This window comes from Elgaria multicarinata, chromosome 3 (assembly GCF_023053635.1).
Source record: "Elgaria multicarinata webbii isolate HBS135686 ecotype San Diego chromosome 3, rElgMul1.1.pri, whole genome shotgun sequence".
NCBI lineage: Eukaryota > Metazoa > Chordata > Lepidosauria > Squamata > Anguidae > Elgaria > Elgaria multicarinata.
The window spans coordinates 78,184,204-78,205,975 of NC_086173.1; the positions used below are offsets into that span (position 1 = coordinate 78,184,204).

General features: G+C 43.6%; 1 protein-coding gene across 1 annotated transcript in view; it reads right to left on the bottom strand.

The window, feature by feature from the left end:
- Window positions 1–575: 575 nt before the first annotated feature.
- The window catches only part of KCTD16 (potassium channel tetramerization domain containing 16), a 202,067-nt gene continuing 180,870 nt past the window's right edge, over window positions 576–21,772 (bottom strand). The window contains exon 3 of the mRNA XM_063120679.1: window positions 576–1,030. Within this exon, the coding sequence (XP_062976749.1) occupies window positions 579–1,030 (452 nt within the window). The 3' untranslated portion in view covers window positions 576–578. The remainder of the gene's footprint in view (window positions 1,031–21,772) is intronic.

Genomic DNA, 21,772 nt, shown 5'->3' on the forward strand with positions numbered 1-21,772 from the left:
TTTGGAGAGATCACATAGTTAAAAGGAGCAAAATATTTTATGTGGCACACAGACATATATACACTCTCTTCTCATGTAAACTGGCGTGACAATATTTCTTTCATTCAGCATCATTGGCATCTGCCCACCCCGGGCCCTCTCATAAAATCAGTGACATTAAAAGAGAAGCCAAGGAGGCCTGCAGCTTAGAAAATCACCACCCACCGCAAGCTCTGCGTGAACACAGGCCTTGTTGTTGTCGTCGTTCATTAGAGGTGCCACAATCCTACTTGCACATGTGCTTTCACTGTTGCGTTGAATGTGCATGTGGCACTGCAAGCATTTGACTTGTGTTTGGAGCTTAACAAATCAATGCACTGTTAATCCTCCAATCACAGGGGAAAGACTAAAAAAAAAAGAGTTGTTTATAATGTGATGCTTTGGTGAAATGAGCAAATTAGGCAGTACTATAGCGATGGGTTTTTGTTTTTTGTTTTTTTGTGACCTAACAAATCGTTATTGTTATTATTTCTTTATCATGGAGGAGCGCATCCTGTCAAATGGTAAGAAGGTGATTTTCCTTGCCTCAGCCCCCACTCCTATAGATGATACTTTCGTAACAGTTCAGACTGCCAAGGGTGTTTCCTTTCTGGAAACCTGTCTGGGATTTTGATTTTGAGGAAATCCTGGATGCATTTTTCTAATTCTTCCTCAATGGAGAGCTTCTCTTTCACCGCTTTTTTTTTACTAGAGTTGGATTCCCTAGAGCCGGATGTTAGAGTTCGGAGCAGGTCGCTTTTCCTCCGGATATCAGATTGCTGGAGTAGCTGCACCGGGCCTTTCTTGATTGGTCGATCCAGAGTCTGTATATTGGACTGGCGGGTGACGGGGCCACAGATGACAGTCTCTTGAGGGGAGCTGGCTTCCGACTGGCTGTCGCAACTAGAGGTGGAGAGTTCATTGCAGGACGTGCCGCTTTCGCCTTCTTTATCGCCTTTGCCATTTTTGCAGCAGCAGTCACAGTGTGATGAGGACCATCTTGAAGGCTCACCTGGAAGGACAAAGAAAAGAAAAAGGAGGAAGAAGAGGCATGGTAGAGTTACATTATTAGAGATCTGCCAAGAATCGGGGCGAGATAGAATGGCAGCTTCCTTTCATATGCTAACTACTAGAGATGGTATAGTACTGATTTCACCTATTCTGGGCAGTATCCATTGCAGCCTTGTGCCCCTTTTCCCACCGCTGATTCTATTATGGTCCTGCCAATTCGCTTCTCCAGGCGGCCTCTCCCACCAATTCCATTCCACACAAGTGGGTCAAACTTCTTGCACAATGGAGATTAATCGCTTCCTGGAGGAAGTTTCAAAATGAGCAGAAATTGCTCATTTCTGGATTGGGGCAAGTCAGTGGAGTTCCCTTAAGCCCCATTCCGGACACAAGCATTTCCACCCACTTCTGCCTGCTCACAGAAGTGCTAAATCTCCATTGTGCAAGCTGTGGGGGTCCTGCTTTCAGAACAGAATTACTAGGGGTGCAATAGATTGAGGGGGGCACAGCACCCGGTTGGATACTGCCTTATATTATTGGCAAAGGATAACTGGAGCATACAAATGAATACTGAACAGTGGTGAAGTGGAGTGGGGAACACAAGTGTGTCCAGCTCCTGGTCTTTTCTCAGCACAGTGGTGACGTGATCTATTGGAGCGCCAGGGTAAGGGAACTCTTTAGTATGGCAAATGAATGAGGTGATAATGGGGCTTTCAGGTGTTTTTTTTAGACAGATGTTATCATAGGTAGAGATATAGATATAGATGATATAGGTATAGATATCCTTGGCTGTGACTATGGATTTACCTTGGCTGTCATGAACTCTTGCACTTTCAAGTTTACTACTACACCAGTATCAGAAACAGTATGTCTATGTATACCAGTTGCTGGGGAACATGGGTGGGAGGAAGCTGTTACACCTGTTTCCTGCTTGTGGGTTTCCCATGGGCTGATTGGCCACTGCTAAACAGAATGCTGGACTAGATTGACCCTAGGTCTGATCCAGCATGGCTTTTCTTATGTTCTTACACCACTAGTATTGAGGCTCTGCTGGGAAGAAAAATTACCGGTCTTTGTGGTTTATAATCAGCCAGCTGGCAACTCTCTGGCATTTAAAATAATAATAATCTAGTGCTTATGGCTGCAGTCCTCTGACCAGTTACATGCATTTAGATTTCGCTGCAATCAATAGGACCTAAGTGGGCATAAGTGGGTGCAGCACTAAAGACTAAATATGCCTTAATTGGTTTCTTGATTCATCTTTTTTTAAATGCTTAGCTGACATTCTGCCCAGAGTAATAGTCTATGACAAGGAGAAAGAACTTGAACAGATTAAAAACCAACAACAACAACAAAACAAAACCCTTTCCTTCTGAATGAAATGCTGAGCTAATTGTAGACTTTAAATGTCACCTGTCCTCAAGGAAAACATAATTACTACTTCCAACCTGTCGAAATGGTAACATTCATTAGAACAAGCCAAATATCATTCAGTTTGCCAAGGAGTCGCATTCTAATGTTATCATGTGAAAAACTAGGATGCAGTTTTCAGAGATGCAAATCAGGTAAGGTGATATCTTTCGGTATAAAAGCCCATTTCCAGCATTCTATCACACTCTGGTGTGAGCAAAAGAACAGGATTCAGAATGGGGTTGTGCAAATAGGAGGACCCTTGAGTCATCAGGGGCAGGGAATTGGCCTAGACCCACCCTCAGGTATTTTCTCCTACATAAATGAAACATTCTTTCTAAGGGGAAAATTGAAGTGTTGAATGATGGGACACTACTGCAGGGAGAACAAAACCTGCCTGCCACCCCTTACGCTAAGTATATGCTGCCTGAGATCCCATAATGCCCTCCCCACCCACCCCACGCAAACAACCCATCATGATCAGCCTTCATTACTATGGCCTTAGCTAGACCTAAGGTTTATCCCGGGATTGTCCCGGGGTCATCCCTGTTCATGTAAATGATACACAGGATATCCCGGGAGCAGGCAGGTTTATCTTGGGATAAATCTTAGGCCTAGCTAAGGCCTATGTCTTTAAATAATGAGTTCATTCCAGGTGAGATCGTTATCATTTAAATAAATCCTCAAAAGGATATAGAGTTATTATTGACAGAGAACTTAATAAAATCCTTTATATTGCTCTTTGTTTGTTTTTTAGATCTTAAGAGATAAAGCATGTTTCAGAAGAAGACCTCATTAAGAAGACCTCATTCCAGTATCAGAGGCAGTAAGCATGTATACGCCAGTTGCTGGGGAATATGGGTGGGAAGGTGCTGTTTCACCATGACCTGCCTCTGGTTCCCTGGACATCAGCTGGTTGGCCACCATGTAAACAAAGTTTTGGACTAGATGGACCCTTGGTCTGACCCAGAATGGCACTTCATGTTCTTATGTTCTTAAACGGCTACATGAGGGGTGGGATTTCGGAGTCACAGCGGCAAAGGAGACTGAGCCACCCACACAAGAGCCACCTCAATGTGTCCGAAGAAACTATGTTGGTGTCATTTTTAAACCATTAATCGACAAAGACGGTTTGGAGAGGTTTGCATCTAGGAGAAAATATATGTGACTTCAAAGAATGGGAGCTGCAGACGGAACTGAAAATGGCAATTTGGACAGGCTTTAGTGAAGAACATTCATTTCTCTTTACCCTGAGGTGCAACTTTTCCCTGGCAATGGGGGCTTACATGCTACACATGAAGCTAATGTTGCACAACGTTTTTATAGACAAGGGCTTCGGCAGCTGAACTTAAGGAATGCGAAGAAAACACTTAAGGCTGAGTCTTAAGTTTTTCCAGGTATTTCCCCCCCACTGTAAAGCCCTCAGACTTTCTCCAGGCGTACCATGTACATGCAAAGAAGAGGACTGTGCGCCGCTGGCCCTGCTCCCACAATGGCATGCATCCCACTGGTTCCACCCCATGCTCTCTGTGTGCAGACCCCCAAAGCTATTGGCCATGCCAGTGCAGGCTGCGTCTGTGACTTTAATGCTGCTCAAAGCCACTCAGGGAGCTGGGAAGAGCAGCTTCTCCTCTCAGCACCAGCTGGACCTATGGCTCCAGGTGGCATGCAAAAGAACTCAGCCAGTGCTGGAAAGAGTGCCCCAGGGCCAGCCACGTCCCCTGTGCCCATATTCCCCATTGATATATCTGTTCTGAGAGGATTGGAGTAACCCAAGGAGGCCATGCAAGCCAGATAAGGAAACTCCATGGGCTGGATTAGACCTTTAGGTCACCATTCATTCATTCATTCATTCATTCATTCATTTGTTACATTTATATACCACACTTTACTCAAAGAAGCCCAAAGCAGCATACATGATTCACCCTCCATTTTATCCTCACAACAACAACCCTGTGAGGAAGGTTGGGCTGAGAGTCAGTGACTGGCCCAAAGTCACCCAGTGAGCTTCCATGACCGAGTGGGGACCAGAACCTGGATTTCCCAAGACTCAGTCCAACACTTCAACCACTACCCCACACAGGTTCCACATCCCTGACATTCATTATTGCACACATAGAGTCTTCCAAAGTATCCAGGGCAGTTTTCTTTCTTTCAGTGATTCTGCTGCACACCCTAATTGCTATTAGATGAAGAGAAGGTGCATTTCTTTCTCTCTCTCCGTCCCCCCACCCGCAATGGAACAGCCAACAACACTGGAATGACATATGTCTTTCAAAACTCCTAGTGTGCTCATGCATTTTTGAAATATGCACTGCTAAGAAGGACCTCCCACGACTTTCCTTTCTATTTCTCTGTGCCTGCAACACCTGTTAACAAAATACCCATCATTTACGGAAACAGTTGGAAAACAGCTTCTCTCCCCCATCTTGCTACTTGTTCTACCTTATTCATGATGAAGAAGCCTGACAGTCTGGGAACCGTGTGGTTAATTTAATTTATAGACTTGCTTTGAGAGTCCTTCTGTATCTAGTCTGAAAAAAGTCAATAATGGCTAAATTGAATTTTGTTTTGTTTTGTTATAATTCTTCCACCTCTGGTAAAGGCACTACACACAGAAGCTTAGTTAAAAACAGATCATGTGAACGTCTGAAAAAATGCATCTATGAAACGTATTGATTCACAAGACCTTAAGTTCTTAGCTGACATTTTAATTTAATGGTAATTCCCCCACCCCTGCTGGAACTACCTTTTCATTTACTTGCAAAAAGGAGAACAGATTTAGAACAATCATATTCCACAATCACAGGATGATGTATTCCAAAAAGCAAGTGACAACATCCAACAGGCAAAAAAGAAGAAACAAGAAATAATAATACTAATTTAGGAGCAAAGTAATAGAGAATGAGGCGACGGAGAACAGATATAAATCTTGGTGTGTGTTTTTTCTCCTATGCCATATCAAAATCACAGCAGGCATGAACAAACTTTCTGAGGTTTATTTCTAGCCCATCAGCTTTCCAGATCAGAATACAAGACTATTGAATTCCATAAAATCACTTCACCCAATTTCTTTTCAGGCCATTTTATACATTCAGTAGAGTCAAATGACAAATGTTTCCATGGATTATACAATTTTGGAATACATGGTTGCAAAGTGTCTCATGACTGAACAACCTGCCACATTGGAAACACCTCACTTTTGGGGGTAGGGTGGGAAAAAGAAAGTTTGGGTAAAGGCTAGGCTAGAGGCATCCTTGGTAACATAACCATATCCTATGTCAAGAAGTGGGGATGGACAGACTTGTCTATTTTGCTTTCTCTTGCATCCAAATTTTTAAACTCTCAAATTCTTTCTATACTGCAGATGAAGAAATTTGCAAATTTTGGTCAATTCATATCAAAAGCTAAACAAAATTATTTCCCCTCTCCACCGGACAATTTCAATAGGTACAACTATTCCCAGCATGGAAAGAATTATGATGTACCTGCCTGCCATATAACTGTTAAAGTTAAGGTGTTTGTCAAGGGGGTGGGAAAATGGCAATCCTAATTTAGCATGAACATTGCTGAACACCCAGGGATTCAAACCCAGACATTTAAGAATAAAGCACTCAAAACCCTGAACCTGGATGGATGAATCAGTTTTGGTTTCTCCCAGGTTCAATCTTTTTTTAAAAAAATATATCCAAGATTCTGTGAAGATATTTGCACATATTTAGTAAGTTCTTATAAAATATAGTTTCTCAGCCATCTCTATATAGAAACATAGGCTAGATCTACACTACTGCTTTATAGTGAGATTGAAGTGTTGGGGCACAGGACACATCCCATATACTGCTTTCATAGTGTTATTTTCCGCTTTTTATTCCACATTTGTAATGATATGTCACAAGGTGTAGATCTGACCGTACATTCAATTGTTCAAAGACGCCATTTTCCCATTCATAGCCTGAAACAGTATCATCCAGGGAACTATTTGACAAACTTGTTCTGCTGAATGCATCAGCTGATCTTGCTCTGCGTCCATGAGTATAGCAGAAGGATAAAACTGGAGGAAAATCCTAGTCCTTTGACAGTCATTTTGTCTTACCAGCTGATGGTCTAAAGGAATATTAAGAAAAGGCACTTTGGCTTTTAAAACATAACGGTTGCAATCTTATGCCCTCTTACCTTGGATTTAAGTCAAGTAAGTGTTCATATGTACTGTGTGTATCAGTGGGGGGGGGGGGACGACACCAATTTCGGTGGAGCTGTGAATCCATTCTGGGTTGCAGCCAGAACCAAACAGAACTCTAAAGAAGCTATACAAGGCATTGCCCCCTATCACCAAATTAGATTCAGTACCTTGGATAAATCAAATTGCTCTGCTCCGCTGTGATGGCTTTTTAGCAAAGAAGGTGGTGCATAAATGTTAATAAATAAAGGTGCAAACTAATGTAGGGGAGGGCATGAGCACACAAAGCTTAGTTGCATGGCCTGTAAAACTTTTTTTGTAGTTTTGACTATGCCTATTTTCACGGCTCAATTCCCCAGTCTGTGTAATGAGAGTAAATTGATCTCTCTCTCTCTCTCTCTCTCTCTCTCTCTCTCTCAGTATAATCCAATTTGGCTATTACTCCTATGTTTTCACAACCCTTATGTGCCATGGAACAATTCACTTCCTTTATGCCATTAGAATGCCTATTTGATAGGGAGAAATTTCTCATCAAATGATGTTCTGCAAACAAATTCCATTTTTTTACATTTAGTTCTCTTTACTGGCCTTTGGAAAATTGGCCACAAATAATCACATGGTAACAGTGTCTTCCATTTGATGGCTAAAACCCTATGAGTTAAAGACAAACAACCCAGTTTGGCCAAGTTCTTTTTCTTTTCTTTTTGGTTTAGTGTATTTGTAAATGCATGGAAGTTTTGGAATTCATAAATAATTTAATGAGGGAGCTGCACACTTCAGTGCTTATGTAGGCCACATAAGTGATGTGTGCGTAATCAGAGTCTCAGCCAAAACAATTCAAAGGAAATGGTTTCCCACACCACTAAGCAATACTTACCTCATGTGAAATATCAGTTCCTTTATTTGGTTTTTTCCCAAGCTGAAATACAGTTGCTTACTTCCAGCTACCAAATTCCAGCTAAGAGCCCTCCTAACGATGTTAACCATTGCCCACTGCCATTGAACCTTTGATGCATCACTGCTTGCATCAAAGAAAGCCATGATGGCATTGCAAGTGTGCAAGTGTAATCTAACCATTGTTCCTTTTCCGTATCAGCACCAGTGGCACCAATAGAGCCCTACCACTGGGCACAGCTCTGGGGAAATCAAGACCCTGGGCATGAGTGCAGCTTCATTCTGCAGAATGCTAAAACACTTATGTACTTTTTTTGGTGGGGGGTTGTTCTAAAAGAAGAGTGTTCTGTCACTTCTGCCACTGCCTGGTAAGGTTGTAGGAGAGAGAGCAAAGAGGAAAGTGTGCACTAAGGGAGATAAGGCTCAGGGGGGAGGGGGAGGAGAGAGTGAGCCACCCAGAAGGATGCGAGGGGGAATCACCCTGGCAGCATCATTGATCAGCCCCTCTGCATGACTGATACTTGTGCCTGGCACTGCCATGTTAAACAGAGACCAGCGGTGCTCCTGGTGATATGGGGGGAATTCAAGGAGATCACCATCTGAGTGAAACGGCCTTCTCTGTAGTGACAGAATGCCCTCCATTTCCCCCGGGAGGGTCATGCCAGGGGAGAGCCAATTAATGGTTTCAAAATCATTATGAAGCAGGGCTCATGGAGTGTAGCTGCAGTCTAAGGCCATTGCTAGACGGGGCTGTAGCGTGTGTTACATACCAGCGTCATCCTTACAGGTCCACATGATGTTCACCAGGATCCGTGTTCATCCTGTGGTGAAACCTCTGTTGTGCCGTGTTTTATGAAACAGCTTTAAGCCTGCTTTGCATATGGGCGGCAGAGGTGTGGTACAAAATGAGGTCAGCACGGTTTCCGGTGAGGTCAGCACTGGTCAGGAAGAAGGCGCGCTAAGGGGAGTGGCCAGCGTTTTCGGCCAAACCTCATCCTCCATTTGCGCCCCGTGTGCAGCTGTGGCAGCGGCGCGGCGCCTTTTTTTTTTTTTTACTAAACGGGTCTGCTTTGCCCATGAACGGATGGCCGAAAAACTGTCTGGTGCGTTGTTGGGCGGGTGTTGTGGATGTGTGGGATATGTGCAGCTTGTTACCTCTATGTGGGTAACTTTTCGGGAAGACGGGCATCCAACTGTAATGGGAAGTTGGTGGCCTGTTGCAGTGGGCAGCCGCAGGTACCGCAGGTACCGTGGTTTAGGCTGCACGGATGATGTAAAGGCGAGTGGGGAATGATGGGCACGGTAGAGGCAGGCAGGGCTGTGTGCCTATTGGTGTGGGTACGCAGCAGCTGGGTGTAAGGGGGCAACAGGCAAGGGTGGGCGGCCATCTTCCAGCAGCCATGCGGCGACAGGCGGAAGGTCAGGGAAGCATTAGCCTAGGGGGTGGGCACGTGCCCTGGGGCCCCTTTGCACTATGTCAATACACTCCCCTATCCTTCTGACTGCATTTGCTGGGGGGGAGGAGTGACGGTGGCAAGCTGCTGACACCGGTTTCGCACCTCTGCTGGTGTGGAAACTGAAGAGCCCCCCCCCCCTTCTTTCTGCTTGGCCCGTGTGTAGGTATCAGGAATGGCTCCGCAGGGGAGGGGGGTCATTTGGCGGCACCAGGAGATTCTAGATCTGTTGGACATTTGGAGAGAACAGAGGGTACAAGAGCAGCTGAGGGCTAGCCACCGCAACTTTAATGTGTTCCAACAAGTGGCACGAGAGATGGGCAAGAGAGGCCAGAAACGAACCGCAGAAGAGTGTCGCACTAAAACCAAGGGCATGCGGACAAATTACCGGCGTGTGAGGAACCATAATGTGGGTTGGCTCTGTGGGATGGGGGGGAAGGGCGCATCACCAGAAATACTCAGAGGCCAGATGGGAGTTGTAGGCTCAGAGTGCCCATGCAGACGACTGTCCTCGGATCACAATACATCCGTCATCACCCCTGAAAGCAAATGACAGTATCTCTGCCTTGTCAATGTTGCCACTCAACAATGCCACTCTTTCCCATCCTCCTGCCACCACTGGCCACGCCCCCTGTGGGTCATCCCCCAATGCCAACTGGCTCCCCTGTGCCCAGCCGGGGGGGGGGAATGCAACAAAAGCAGCAGCGGCACTTCATCCGCTGTCGCCGCCGCTGCCAACCACCGTGGATTGCGCTCTTTCACACTCGCGCAAATCGTGCCACGGACAGACGCCCCCCCCCCCGAAAATCAGGCCGGTGTGGCTGCGCATCCCATGCTCGACCCAACAGCACCACAACCGGAGCAAACTCCCGCAACCACCCCCCTCCAATACCGGGATAACCCACACAACGTGTGGACCATGAGGCATCACACCTATACAGGAAAACCCACTTTCACCCCTCCTCAACCACGGAACACCCATTAGGTCTAGCAAGGCCCTAAGAGACATCTTTTACACGGCCAAGGAATATCTGGTGGCTGCTTGATTATTCATGAATGATGATGACCGCAACATTCAAAATAATGCCAGGGCATAGGAATAATCATACCAAATCAGAACAAAAGCCCAGGTTCCCCTCTTGAAGGTACACGTTTTTGAAACTTAATGAAACAAGTAGAAGTAATTATTCTATCTGGTGCGGATTTCCCCATCGTAATGCTATAGTGATAGAAGATGCTTCGGAATGGATTTCTCCTTCTTGGCCACTCTTGAGGTTACAAAGGTCTTCACAAATGCTAAACCTGGAGCCGTGTCCCTTGAATTCATTGGCCCACAGCCCTCAATATCCCAAAGCTTCCTTTCCTATCCTGAAAGAAAGGGAGTGAAGGACTTGGGGGGAGGGCTGTTGTTTCTTTAAGCATTTCAACTTTCTTTCTAGCTCCTCCTTTCTTTGCTTCTAGGCTCAGCACACAGTGGGACATTTACCAAGGGCCCAAACCCTCCAAAGGGGCAGCTGCCCTGTTTTTCCTTGCTTTTTTGTTAGCAGAAAAAATATATATTAAACAAGGTTTACTCTTGTTTTTAGAGGGCCTTTAAGGCCTCCATTGGAATGGGGGGAAGCATGCTTTCTGGACCCTCTAGAAAACATGCATTTCCCCCACCACTCTAATGGCAGCTGCTTTCCCCCACTGCTCCAATGTGCTTTTTTCTGGAGGCCACCACCAAGAAGTCCTTGTTGCCACCCTCTGAATCTTCCTTGGAGGAGGGCCTCAAATGATGATCATAGTGTACGGGTAGGTTCATCCTGGGAGAGGTGCTCCATCAGATCTTGTGGATCCAAGCCATATAATCTAGATTTCATACATATCAAGTGCAAAGCAACTAGCAGAATACAGCAAACAAACAAACAAGCTTACCCTCCCATGCTAATGGTAATCTTGTTGTACTCCAAGAAGCCACAACCACCTGGCTTAAAAACAGTGTACATGGGGGTTATTATTATTATTATTATTATTATTATTATTATTATTAATTGCATTTTTATACTGCCCAACAGGCAAAGCTCCCTGGGCGGTTCACAGCATATTAGGAGCCCCACATACTTACTTTGGAGTAGATCAAGGGGAAGCTGCATGCCATGTAATGAACATAATGTGTAGTTTAACCCTTAGAGTTCACACACAAAGGGAGATTGATCTTTTCTATACAAAGCAGTTAATCCATTGTATCTACTTTTGGTTTCGTCGCAGAATTGAGATCCAAGCACTACATGAACAATGTTCCCTTTTCTGTCTTTCTTCTATATAACCTCTAGGTGGCACTACGCTATAGCAGAATATTGCAATTACACAAGAGACTAAAACATTTTCTTTTTCTTTTACAAATAATACCTCATTTCCCCTGCCCTAAAAAAAAAACCTTGCTAAACATGCTGTTTAGAAACAGATGCAAAACCAGAGGGTCATGACACTATCTAAAGAGCCCATAAACAAGTAGGGAATGATGAACGTACAATAAATGTACTGAAGCTTATTGAGTAAATCTGAGAATGTGCAAAATGTCTTCTATGGTTGATTGGAGTTCGGCCTGGTAAATTCACTTTTAACTCCTGAGCAGCTAGAGCTATTCCAAATTGTAATTCAGCACATGGCTGCGAAGTTCAATTGAACATCCTTGACATCGCCTGCTTGGGATGAAATGCACACATGGACCAACTTCCATCATTGCAGTCAAACAGAAAAGCAATCTAAGCTAAAGAGCTCCCACAGGCAGAACAGATTACTGAACCAGGGCAACGGAGTTTAACTAACGAGAAACAAAATAATGACAGAGAATTTATATGGGGTGTATTGTTGATCATTCTGGGTGTTTGTCTGCCAACAACAACAACAAAGTGAAATCTTTCTGAAATTATATATAACTTTGAAACATTTGGTGAAGCTGTTATGCTCTCTCCTAAGTATAACACTTAGTGATTTAAAATGGGTATGACCCTGCAGATTATGTCCTTGTTTCTCATTTATTCTGATCTTAATGCTATCTGAATTTTAGCCTCAGGTTTCTAGATGACCTGAATTGCAAGTAAGTGTTATTTCCTCTCTTTTATTGCAGTAACTGCATGAAACTCATGGCTTATGCTGAAACCCCATGGTATCATCATTATAAGAGAACTGATCAGGCGAACTAGGCCCCTATATTAGAGGCGCTTCAAGAAAGAGGAAAAAGCAAAAAGGAAATAAGCAATAATGTATGAAGAGTATTAAATTAACTACTATCCAGCATAACTGGTAATTCAAATGATATTTAATTGACTGCCACTCTCCATATTTCAGTTACAAATCCAAATAATTAAATGTTTCCATATTGGTAGATCACAGACCCTCTTTTAAATGCTTCTCAAAGTTATGAGGTTTTTTTTCCTGCATACTATGAGAAAAGGCAAGACATTTTCACCATACTGGAAACATGGAAACAAAATTGTTGTTTTTAAGAAGACCAAAGGCACCGTCTTTCCAGAGGTGACACCCTTAACAAGTATCTGTACAAAACCATGAAAAAGAAAGGGAAAATCAAATCTTTCTAGAATGCTTTGTTATTACTCAAAACCACAAAAATAGAAGCTCAGCTAGAATGTATAATGCAGGTCAGAAAAGTTACCACCTAGCCCAAGAGATCACAGCATCATCAAAGATGCTGTTAAAGAAAAGAATACTTTCTTCAAAAAATGGAAATCTTGCCCAAACAGGGAGAACAAACACGAACTTACATGTGTAAAAAAGGAATGCAAACTGAAAATACGTAATTCAGAAAAAGGGCCTTGAGGAGACTATCGCTAATATTAAACCTAACAATGCATTTAGTATATCAGAAACAGCAAAATGTCTAGAGAGGTGGCTGAACCATTAAATAAAGGAAGATAAGGAAATGGTAGAAAAGTTGAATGCATGTGGGGCACACATTCATCACTTGACTGACATTTTCAGGAAGGGAATCTGAAGAACTGAGGCACATAGGGGTGGCATGAGATGAAGTTTTAGATTTTACTGACAAATTGAAAACAAAACACTAGGTCCAGATGGTATCTGTACCAGGATTCCTAAAGTACCTAAATGTGCACTTGCTGATCTTCTTTCAAAAGTATCACCAAGATCGGCCTCTGTACCAGAGGACTGGAAAGTGACCAAAACAAAAGCACCTTTTAAAAAGGGGGGAGATTGGGCAAGGTCCCAGGACATTATAAGCCAGTTACTCTGAAGAAGAATTTATTACGGTCACAAGACCAGCAATACAGAACAGCACTGTGCAAACAATAATATTCCCAGAGCCAGCAAAGTATGGTAGGGCTATAAATATAATAATATAAAAAGGTAATAATTAGTTAAAGGTACTAGATAAGCAATTAATTAAATTGTACATTGTATAGTTAGCTTAACTTCTATTCCAGATAAATTTGTAGAAAACATTATTAAAGATAAAATTATCAAGCATATAGAAAGACAAGTCTTGCTGAAGAAGAATCAACATGGCTTTTGCAAAAGAAGTCCACTCTCACTAACCTCTTAGATTTCTACATAGATAGAGATGATTTGGTACACATTGCTTATTTGGGCTTTCAAAAGGCACTTATCTAACTCCCTCAGTTACCAAAACCTCCTGAGCAAGCCTAGCAGTCATAGGATAAAAGGAGAAGTTCTCTTATGGATCAGTAACTGGCTAAACAGGACAAGAGTAGGATTAAAGGGTCATGTCTTGCAATGGACAGAAGTCAACAGTGGAGTACTTCAAGGATCTGAGCTTTTCAGCCTGTTCATAACTGATCTAGAGTTAGAGGTGAGCATTGAGCCAGCTATGTTTCCTGGCAACACCAGATTATTTAGGGTAGTTAAAACAAAAAGGGTTTGCTAAGAGCATCAAACCTATAACTCCAGGCTGGGGGAATGGCATTAAAAGGTGAAATGCAGTTCAATGTAAGCAAATGTAAAGTGATGATCAAGTGTTATTAGGCATTGAAATAAAAGCCTCTTTAGATGCCATGGAGAAGCATAACATATGTATAGTCACTCCCACTATAATGGGTGCTTCTCCATAATGTCCAAAGGGGAAAATTGAGCATCTTTCCATGGTGTAGAGAATGTGGACAGGGAGATTTTTCTAACTATCTCAAAATACTAGAACCCTGGGTCATCCCATGAAGCTGATTGGTGGTAGATTCAGGGCAGAGAAAAGGAAGTACTTCTTCACACAGCGCATAGTTAAATTATGGAATTATGGAATTCACTACCACAAGATGTAGTGATGGCCACCAATTTGGATGGCTTTCAAAGGGGGTTGGATAAATTCTTGGAGGAAAAGGCTATCAATGGCTACTAGCTCTGGTGGCTATGTAAGCCTGTGTGCACCAGTTGCTGAGGAACGTGGGTAGGAGTATGCCGTTGCACCATGTCCTGCTTTATGGGTCCCTGGTTGACAGCTGGTTGGCCACTGTGTGAACAGAATGCTGGATTAGATAGACTCTTGGTCTGATCCAGCGTGGCAGTTCTTGTGTACTTATAGTTCATTGCACAAGCTCAAGTCTATGCATCTGGAGTCTATGCATCTTATGGGAAAGTGTGTAATTTCCCCTTTGACATTGTGAAGAAAAGCAACCCGCCAAATGTAGAAGACCTGAGAATTTAGTTAGCCCAGCCTTAGTAACCCCTCCTTTCTTGTAGCGGGCCTAACTATTGGAGCTGCATCTTGGTTCCAGTACTAAACTTTCTATTCAGCTTAACTTGTTTCATCCTGGCACGACGTTTGACAATCCCACTCTTACAACTGTATTTGAGAACCTACTTAATCAGGTTAGGCCGTCTGTTCCCGAGCAGCTGCCAGGTCTTGCTAGATTGATTCTGTAGCTTAGGTGTCTGGAGTTTAATTCTACAATCAGGATTCATTATATTGTTTGTAAACAGTGACAGACTATGATAAATATATGCCATTCAGTTAATTACTGCCTCCGCACAGGCTACATCCACTCACTCGTTTTTATCATAATGTGGCATCTTAGCACCCGATTTGGCCTTCCTGTGATGGAGTCTGAAGAGCTTCCCTTTTCTGAGCTTGGATTGTGGCAGCACTCCCCATTTCCTTGTTTTATTATTATTTTGGGCTCTCGAAATCTCTCTGAAATGACTGCTTGCCACCTCATGTTTACCACTTTATGGCCTCATCTACACCAAGCAGGATATTGTACTATGAAAGCGGTATATAAAAGGCAGGAGCCACACCAAGCAGGATGTGGTGGTATGAAAGTGGTATATGGTATGTGTCAATGGGCCCCAACAGTTGTCAGTGCACTTCAATACCACTATAAAGCAGCAGTGTGGCTCCTGCCTTTTATATACCGCTTTCATACCACTTTCACAGTGCATCCTGCTTGGTATAGATGAGCCCTATATCTCACCTTGCCCTTTTATGTTGTTAAGAGAGCTCAGATAATTTTTCTGTGCAATTAGAGACGAGCGAACAGCAGGATACTCAACCCCCCAAACAAGAATTGGGCCTTCTGACCATGTATTTCAAACCTCGATTGGGTTGGGGGTAAATGTTCAATCTGCTGCTCAAAAGGTTCAAATCTATTTATACTCGACAGCCAAGACATCTCTTCTTGGGGTGCAAAATTGGAAGGTGAAGTGACCTATGGGGAGGTGGCTTGTAGCCCTATCCTCCCAATTTCCCCCCACCTTTCCTACAGGGGTTAATGAAATCATGAGTTCCTAGGGGAGATTTTTTGGGGGGGGTCCGTAAATCACACTGCAAGCTCAGAAATCCATGGACTTCAACCACAGTTTGTATCTGAGTCTGTGTTTGGTACAGAAGGTGTGAACTGGGCAAATCAAGATGAAAACCAACAGAAACATTTTTTCCCCATGCATTCCTAGTACAAATACAGCTATCAGTAATCATTTGCTAACATTTATCAGAGAGGGAAAACCAATCAGCCATTTCAGTCTTGATTCATGTATGTATGTAGGTGAGTTCTAAAAGCAGAAATTCCAGTGTACAGAAGTGAATCTACCAGCTTGCATGAGTTCCCACCTTACACATTACACTGCGCACATGAGCAGACTATTCATGTGTGCTGTCGGCCTGCCAATTTGGGGTCATTATGGAACCACCTTATTATTTGTCTCTCTCTTCCTCATTTTCCTCCTGCAAAGATCTGCTTCAAAACATTGCATACCAAGACAGGGCTGCTTAGATGGAATTTTACAAGTATACAATGTGTTAAGTTCCTGGAATGGAAAGGAAGGTGCAAGAGCACAAATTAGTATTATTATGTCTAGTTGAATCAACGGTATTCAAGCCTGCGCTTGGCAAAGTGGGTTTTCGCACCTCCTTTGGAAGAGAATGATGCCGGGCTGTTTCAAAGGCAGCCCTGCCAGAGCAAATTTAAACAGCCAACATTCTAAAAAGCCCAACTTAGACATTTAACAGTCAAAAATACATTCACCAGTTAAATGAATTCACCCAGTGAAGCTCAGAGGAAAAACGACTAACTGCAAGACCCTAGCAATTTAGCACATTTCTATCAAGGGAAAGTATGTGTGAAATATCTGAAGCTCTGGTCTCATTGTAATGCCATTCTGATATATTTTGCGCTAGCCGGAGAGTCTGATTCTAATAATAATCAGGACTATAGCATAACTGCATTGATTTGCACTAGATTTACACCCATTCCTGTAGGATCAGAATAAGGCACTGCATATCTGGTAACAAGTGAGATGGAGCGAAAGAGTCTGCAGTGCTAGAACTAGTTTTATTTTATTTTATCCTGCACAGTGTTCTCTTTCAAGTTTAAATGCCAGAAGTAAGACCATAATGTAGCAGAATGAAGTCTCTCTTAATGTCCGTATGAACTCAGAATACCAATAAATTGAATGATTCCTAGACTTGGGCCACAAGGAGGTTCCAGGAAATAGTTTGATCGTCAAAGAGAAGGCAGGATCTAACATCGCTCCTACCACAGAAGGAAATATAAATGGGTTTGAACTGGGCCACAAGGTTGAGGATCTGCATCTGCAGGAAGTAAGGATCTAATCATAGCTCAACTTAGAGCTCCATCACATCTAGGTAGAAACGTGCGGCTCCCGTCGCTTTTCCATTGTCGCTCCAACGTTGCTTCCCGAAAACAGGAAGTAACGAGGCCCATTCAGTCTGGCAGGAGAAAGCAGCAACTGGAGTTTTTCTGGGTGGGTGGGTTTGAGATGCAAGGATGGCCAGAAGGGGTGGAAGACGTTTGAGAAGCAGACAACGTCATGTGAGCAATCCGTGAGTGCCCAGTAACGAGCGTGCAGTAAAACGCTTGTCAGATGGAGCTCTAAAACATGGAGGCTTAACTCAGTTTATTATTTATGGGTTGGACCCAGGATCTGCCTTATGTGTGTGTGTGGGGGGGGGGAGAGGCTCCACTCATGGAAGGTCCCTCCACCTGATTTTGGGGGATACCCCTCTCCCCACATGTCGCTGCTCACCCTATTAAGCAGAGTCTCGTGACTGTAGGTGAAACATTTTCAGGGGGCTGGAAGGACAGCTGTGGGAAGGAGGGGGCGGGGAAGTCCACTGCCGCCAGTGCAGCTAATAGAGCTTAAATCTGGATCCAACACAAAATATTTACTCAAAGTGTTATTTTCCTTACCATTCGGTCCAGAGACAGCTTGCATCAGACAGTTTACTGTTTCTTTGTTTGTTTGTTACATTTCTATACTGCCCAGTAGCCAAAGCTCTTTTCAAAACAACTTACAAACAAAACATGGATGCAATCTCTCCACACTTCCAGTGAGGAAGCCCCACTAAATACAGTGGGGTCTCAAGATGAAATGGTATTTTATTTTGTTGTTTAAATATATATTTGAATGTTTGGTTGCTGGATTGAATTACTTTAACAAATCCCTTTTTTTACAGGCAATGTTGAGTTGGGGGAGGGGGACTTAGAATATTGAACTGTTTGGGGTCTTCTGATTGGTTGTTTCATTTTTAGTGGAGAGTGAGATCATAACTGTGATTGGGGGGCTGTCTTCATGGTTCTAGGTTGCACTCCCTCCCTCCTCAGCTCCGCGCTTTCCCTCTCCTGGGGCATCATCATGAAATCCTGATGCTGAGGAAGGAGCTCAAGGTTTCTGGGCAGCCATCCAGGTCCCAGAGCTGCCTCTGCCCTGTCCCTGGTGGAAGGCGACCAATCGCTGGTCACCTTCCACCAGGGTCTGCCCCTAGGTTGGGCCTGGATTGGCTGTGAAGTGAGGTTACATGATGGAAGCCCTGTGTTGACGTCGCTCCCTTTGAAAAAGTCGGGGTGAATCCCTGACTTTTTAAAATTGGAGCATCGTGGGGAAGCCCTGTGTTGGCTATAATGCTGTGCCCACATCACTGAACCAATGGGGTGCAGATCCACAACCACTGCAGGGCTTTCTCCACATGTAGACTGCCTCTGGGTTTTTGAAAGATAAGGACTGGCTATCAGAGGGATAGCATTAGGGAATCGGGGCTACACATTTGAAGGGTGTTTAGTTTTCCCTGGGAGGTGGAGCGAGGTGCAATTATTTTAACACCATGAAACTTAAGTTGTCTTAAAACATCCTTATTCTGGTCAATAAAGTTTTACATTTTGTTTTATAATTATAAAACCATGCCTTGCTTGGTCCGACTTGTTGAAAATAAAGGGCTAAATGAAACCACAAATGAAATAAGACAAAGGTTGGTAATATGCACACTCTCACACAAATAGGTTTAAATTTCCCTCTTTAAAAGGAAGAGGGTGGTAGCAGCACAGCAGAGGTTGTTGATAGCATCACAGACAGTGCAGCAGCAGCGATGCCAGGTAAGCCCCCTCCCCCCACTTACCTGGGTCCGGAGCTTCTGATCCGCTCCACACCAATCTGGACCTCCCCCAATCTGCTCTGGATCTGGGCTTCGGAGGTCCGGATTGGCCCGCTCCACTTCGGATCCGGGGATCTGTAATGGAGTGGAGCACAGCCCTAATTCTAGCTACCCTCCAGCCATGTCTGATGGGGGCTGGGCAAGGTGTCCTCCAGCCCGCACCCCTACACAACCCTTATTGCTTGATCACTACTCCCTGCTTAAAGAAAAAAAAAAGAAAAAGGGACCCATTCATTCCCCTCCCCCCCCCCACACCCCAGATGGCAGGAAGAAACAGACCCTTAATTCTTTCTATTTCAAAAACTTTCTATGTAGGGTATTGGGTGCACTGTATACACTTCGGAAAAAGAAAAGACTGCTCAGCCATGCCAGCTGATCAGTCTCCCCCCCCCCCCCCCACTCTTACACAATGGTAGTGGCAGCAGCAGTTATCCCTACATACGTCATCATAACTATCACAATAGTAATTTGACCCTGGCTGGTGCAGAGCCCAACTCAACCTTAACTTCTGGACAAACACCCTGGGACATGAAGGTGGCAGGTGTGACACTATGGAGTTTTGATCCACAGCAATCTGCCCACCCTCTCTACATTTAAAAAAATAAAAATAAAGTCAGGAAAGCAACAGTTTGGGGAGTCTGGACCTTTCTACACCTGAGGATTATCCCAGGAAATTAGAGGGATCGTTCCTGCCTGCTCCCGGGATCCCCTGTGTGTCATTTGGATGCACAGGGATGATCCCGGGATGATCCCTGGAAAAAAGGCACATGTAGAAACGGCCTGTGTTTCTATAAAATATATAAGAATATTTTAAATCTGCAAATTCTCAACAAATCCTAAGTAACGGTTAGATGGCCTGCAGATGTCAAGACAAGCGGAAAGTGGAGGTAGCTGCATACGTTGAGCAGATGTTGGTGATAATGGGAATAAGAACTACAGGGAACACTGGACTGAAAAGGTCACATTTACATGATGCATGCCCTGCCCTGGGGGCATATATGAGAAGCCATGGTATTGTTCTGCAAATTACGTATCCATTTATAAAAGTTCAAATCAATTTCAGCAATGGAAATGCATCAACCCATTGCCAGCACAACAGCTGCCTAGTCCAGGAATGCAGATTGCGCTGGGACAAAATAGACTCATAATATTCTCAATCAAAATAGGAAGCAGAAGACCTTTGTCAGGGGCAAAGGAGATCACATCTGCATATTATGAGCTGGATAATTTCTTATTGCAAGTCAGATATTATCAGGCTTCGGTGGCATCACTAATAATTTCTTAATATATCTTTTGTATTTTCAGAAAGTGAAGCAATGGAAGAGATGGACGATTGCATCAATGGGGTTGTGGATGAATAAGCCTGAAGATTGAGCAAGGGGTTAGAAAATTGACAACCCTATTAGAAAAGTGGGACAAGTTAGACTCAGTCCAGATTTCCTTGAGGATATAAAAATAAATAAAAGTGTTCTGGCAGTTTATGTGGTGGCATTACACCCCCATTCATTGGAATCATTTATATGAAAATACATTGATGGCGTTTTTTCAGTCACAGCCAAACTAAATGATGCAGGCAGACTGAACACACTATGCTGTTCCAGTTTTGGCTTTCAACTGATGTATCAATGCCTGGTGCTCGGAGTCAAATGGGGGATCACATGGCATAGTATAGGTGGTGTTGACTTCCTTACATTGGCTTCATAGTTCACTAACAAGGGATTCAGTACATCACATCCTAAATGTCAGCCCAGGGGTGGATGAATCAATCCATTTGTGGTTGATTTCTCTTTTGCATGTGTTCATTCTTAAATACAGTCTGTCCCCTTTCTGCATTAATCTGCAGAGGGTGGGGGTATTGTATAATCTGCACCAAAATATAAGCACACGTGTCGAGGGCCTTCTCCCTGGCCACTCCCAGGTTCTGGAGCTCCCTGCCAAGGGAGGCTAGGTTGGGGCCCCTCTGTTGTCCTCCTGCCAGCAGGCAAATAAATTCATATCCAGGCAGGCCTGTGTCATATAAACAGACCAATAGTTGACTTTTAATTGATTGGTGCTGTTCATTTTTTTTATTGGTGTGCATTTTATTGTTATTTGTTTTTATGTTACATTTTAATTAAGGTCTTGTTTTTAATCTGGATTTTATGTTAGCCATGTTGTGCACTTTCTTTTTTGCCAGAAATGTGGAATGTATATTAAATAATTAACCAAATGAATAAATAATATTTAAATGTATCTTTTAAAATGCATTTTCTTTCAAAACGCATATTTCTAAATGCATTTCCTTTCAACATGTGCCTTTGTAAACAGATTTTGATGCACTGTTGAGAAAAAAATGTGTCTGGAGATTTGGGAAATACAAGCCAGTGGGTTACTATGTTCCGATTGACACATTAGTGTGGATCATAGGGTGACCAACTGTCAGGATTTCCCCGGATTTGTCCTGGTTTTTGTTCTTTCCATGGTGTCAGGGGGGATTTTCTATAATTTTCAATAATGTCCTGGAATGACACACCTTCCCCTTTAAGGCTGCTATTAGCATGGCAGGAGGGAATGACATGCTTTCTTGAGGCACATCATTCCCCCACCCCGAGCTCCAATTGAGGTCTTAAAGGGGAAAGTGGGTCATTCGTGGACATTATAGAAAAGGCCCCAATTGGAGTGGGTGGTGGTGGTGCAGAATGAAATCCTTTCCCCTCCTCCACTCCAATCGGGTTCTTTAAGGTGGCGGGGGAATAGCGTACTTTCTGCAGGACTCAGAAAGCTGCTTCCCCACACACACACTAGGTGTCCTCTTTTTTGGTTTCCCAAATATGGTCACCCTAGTGGATCAGGCCAATTCACAACAGAATGTTCTTTTAAAAAGCAAATTCCTCAAGCATCCCTAGCTCAGCCCAT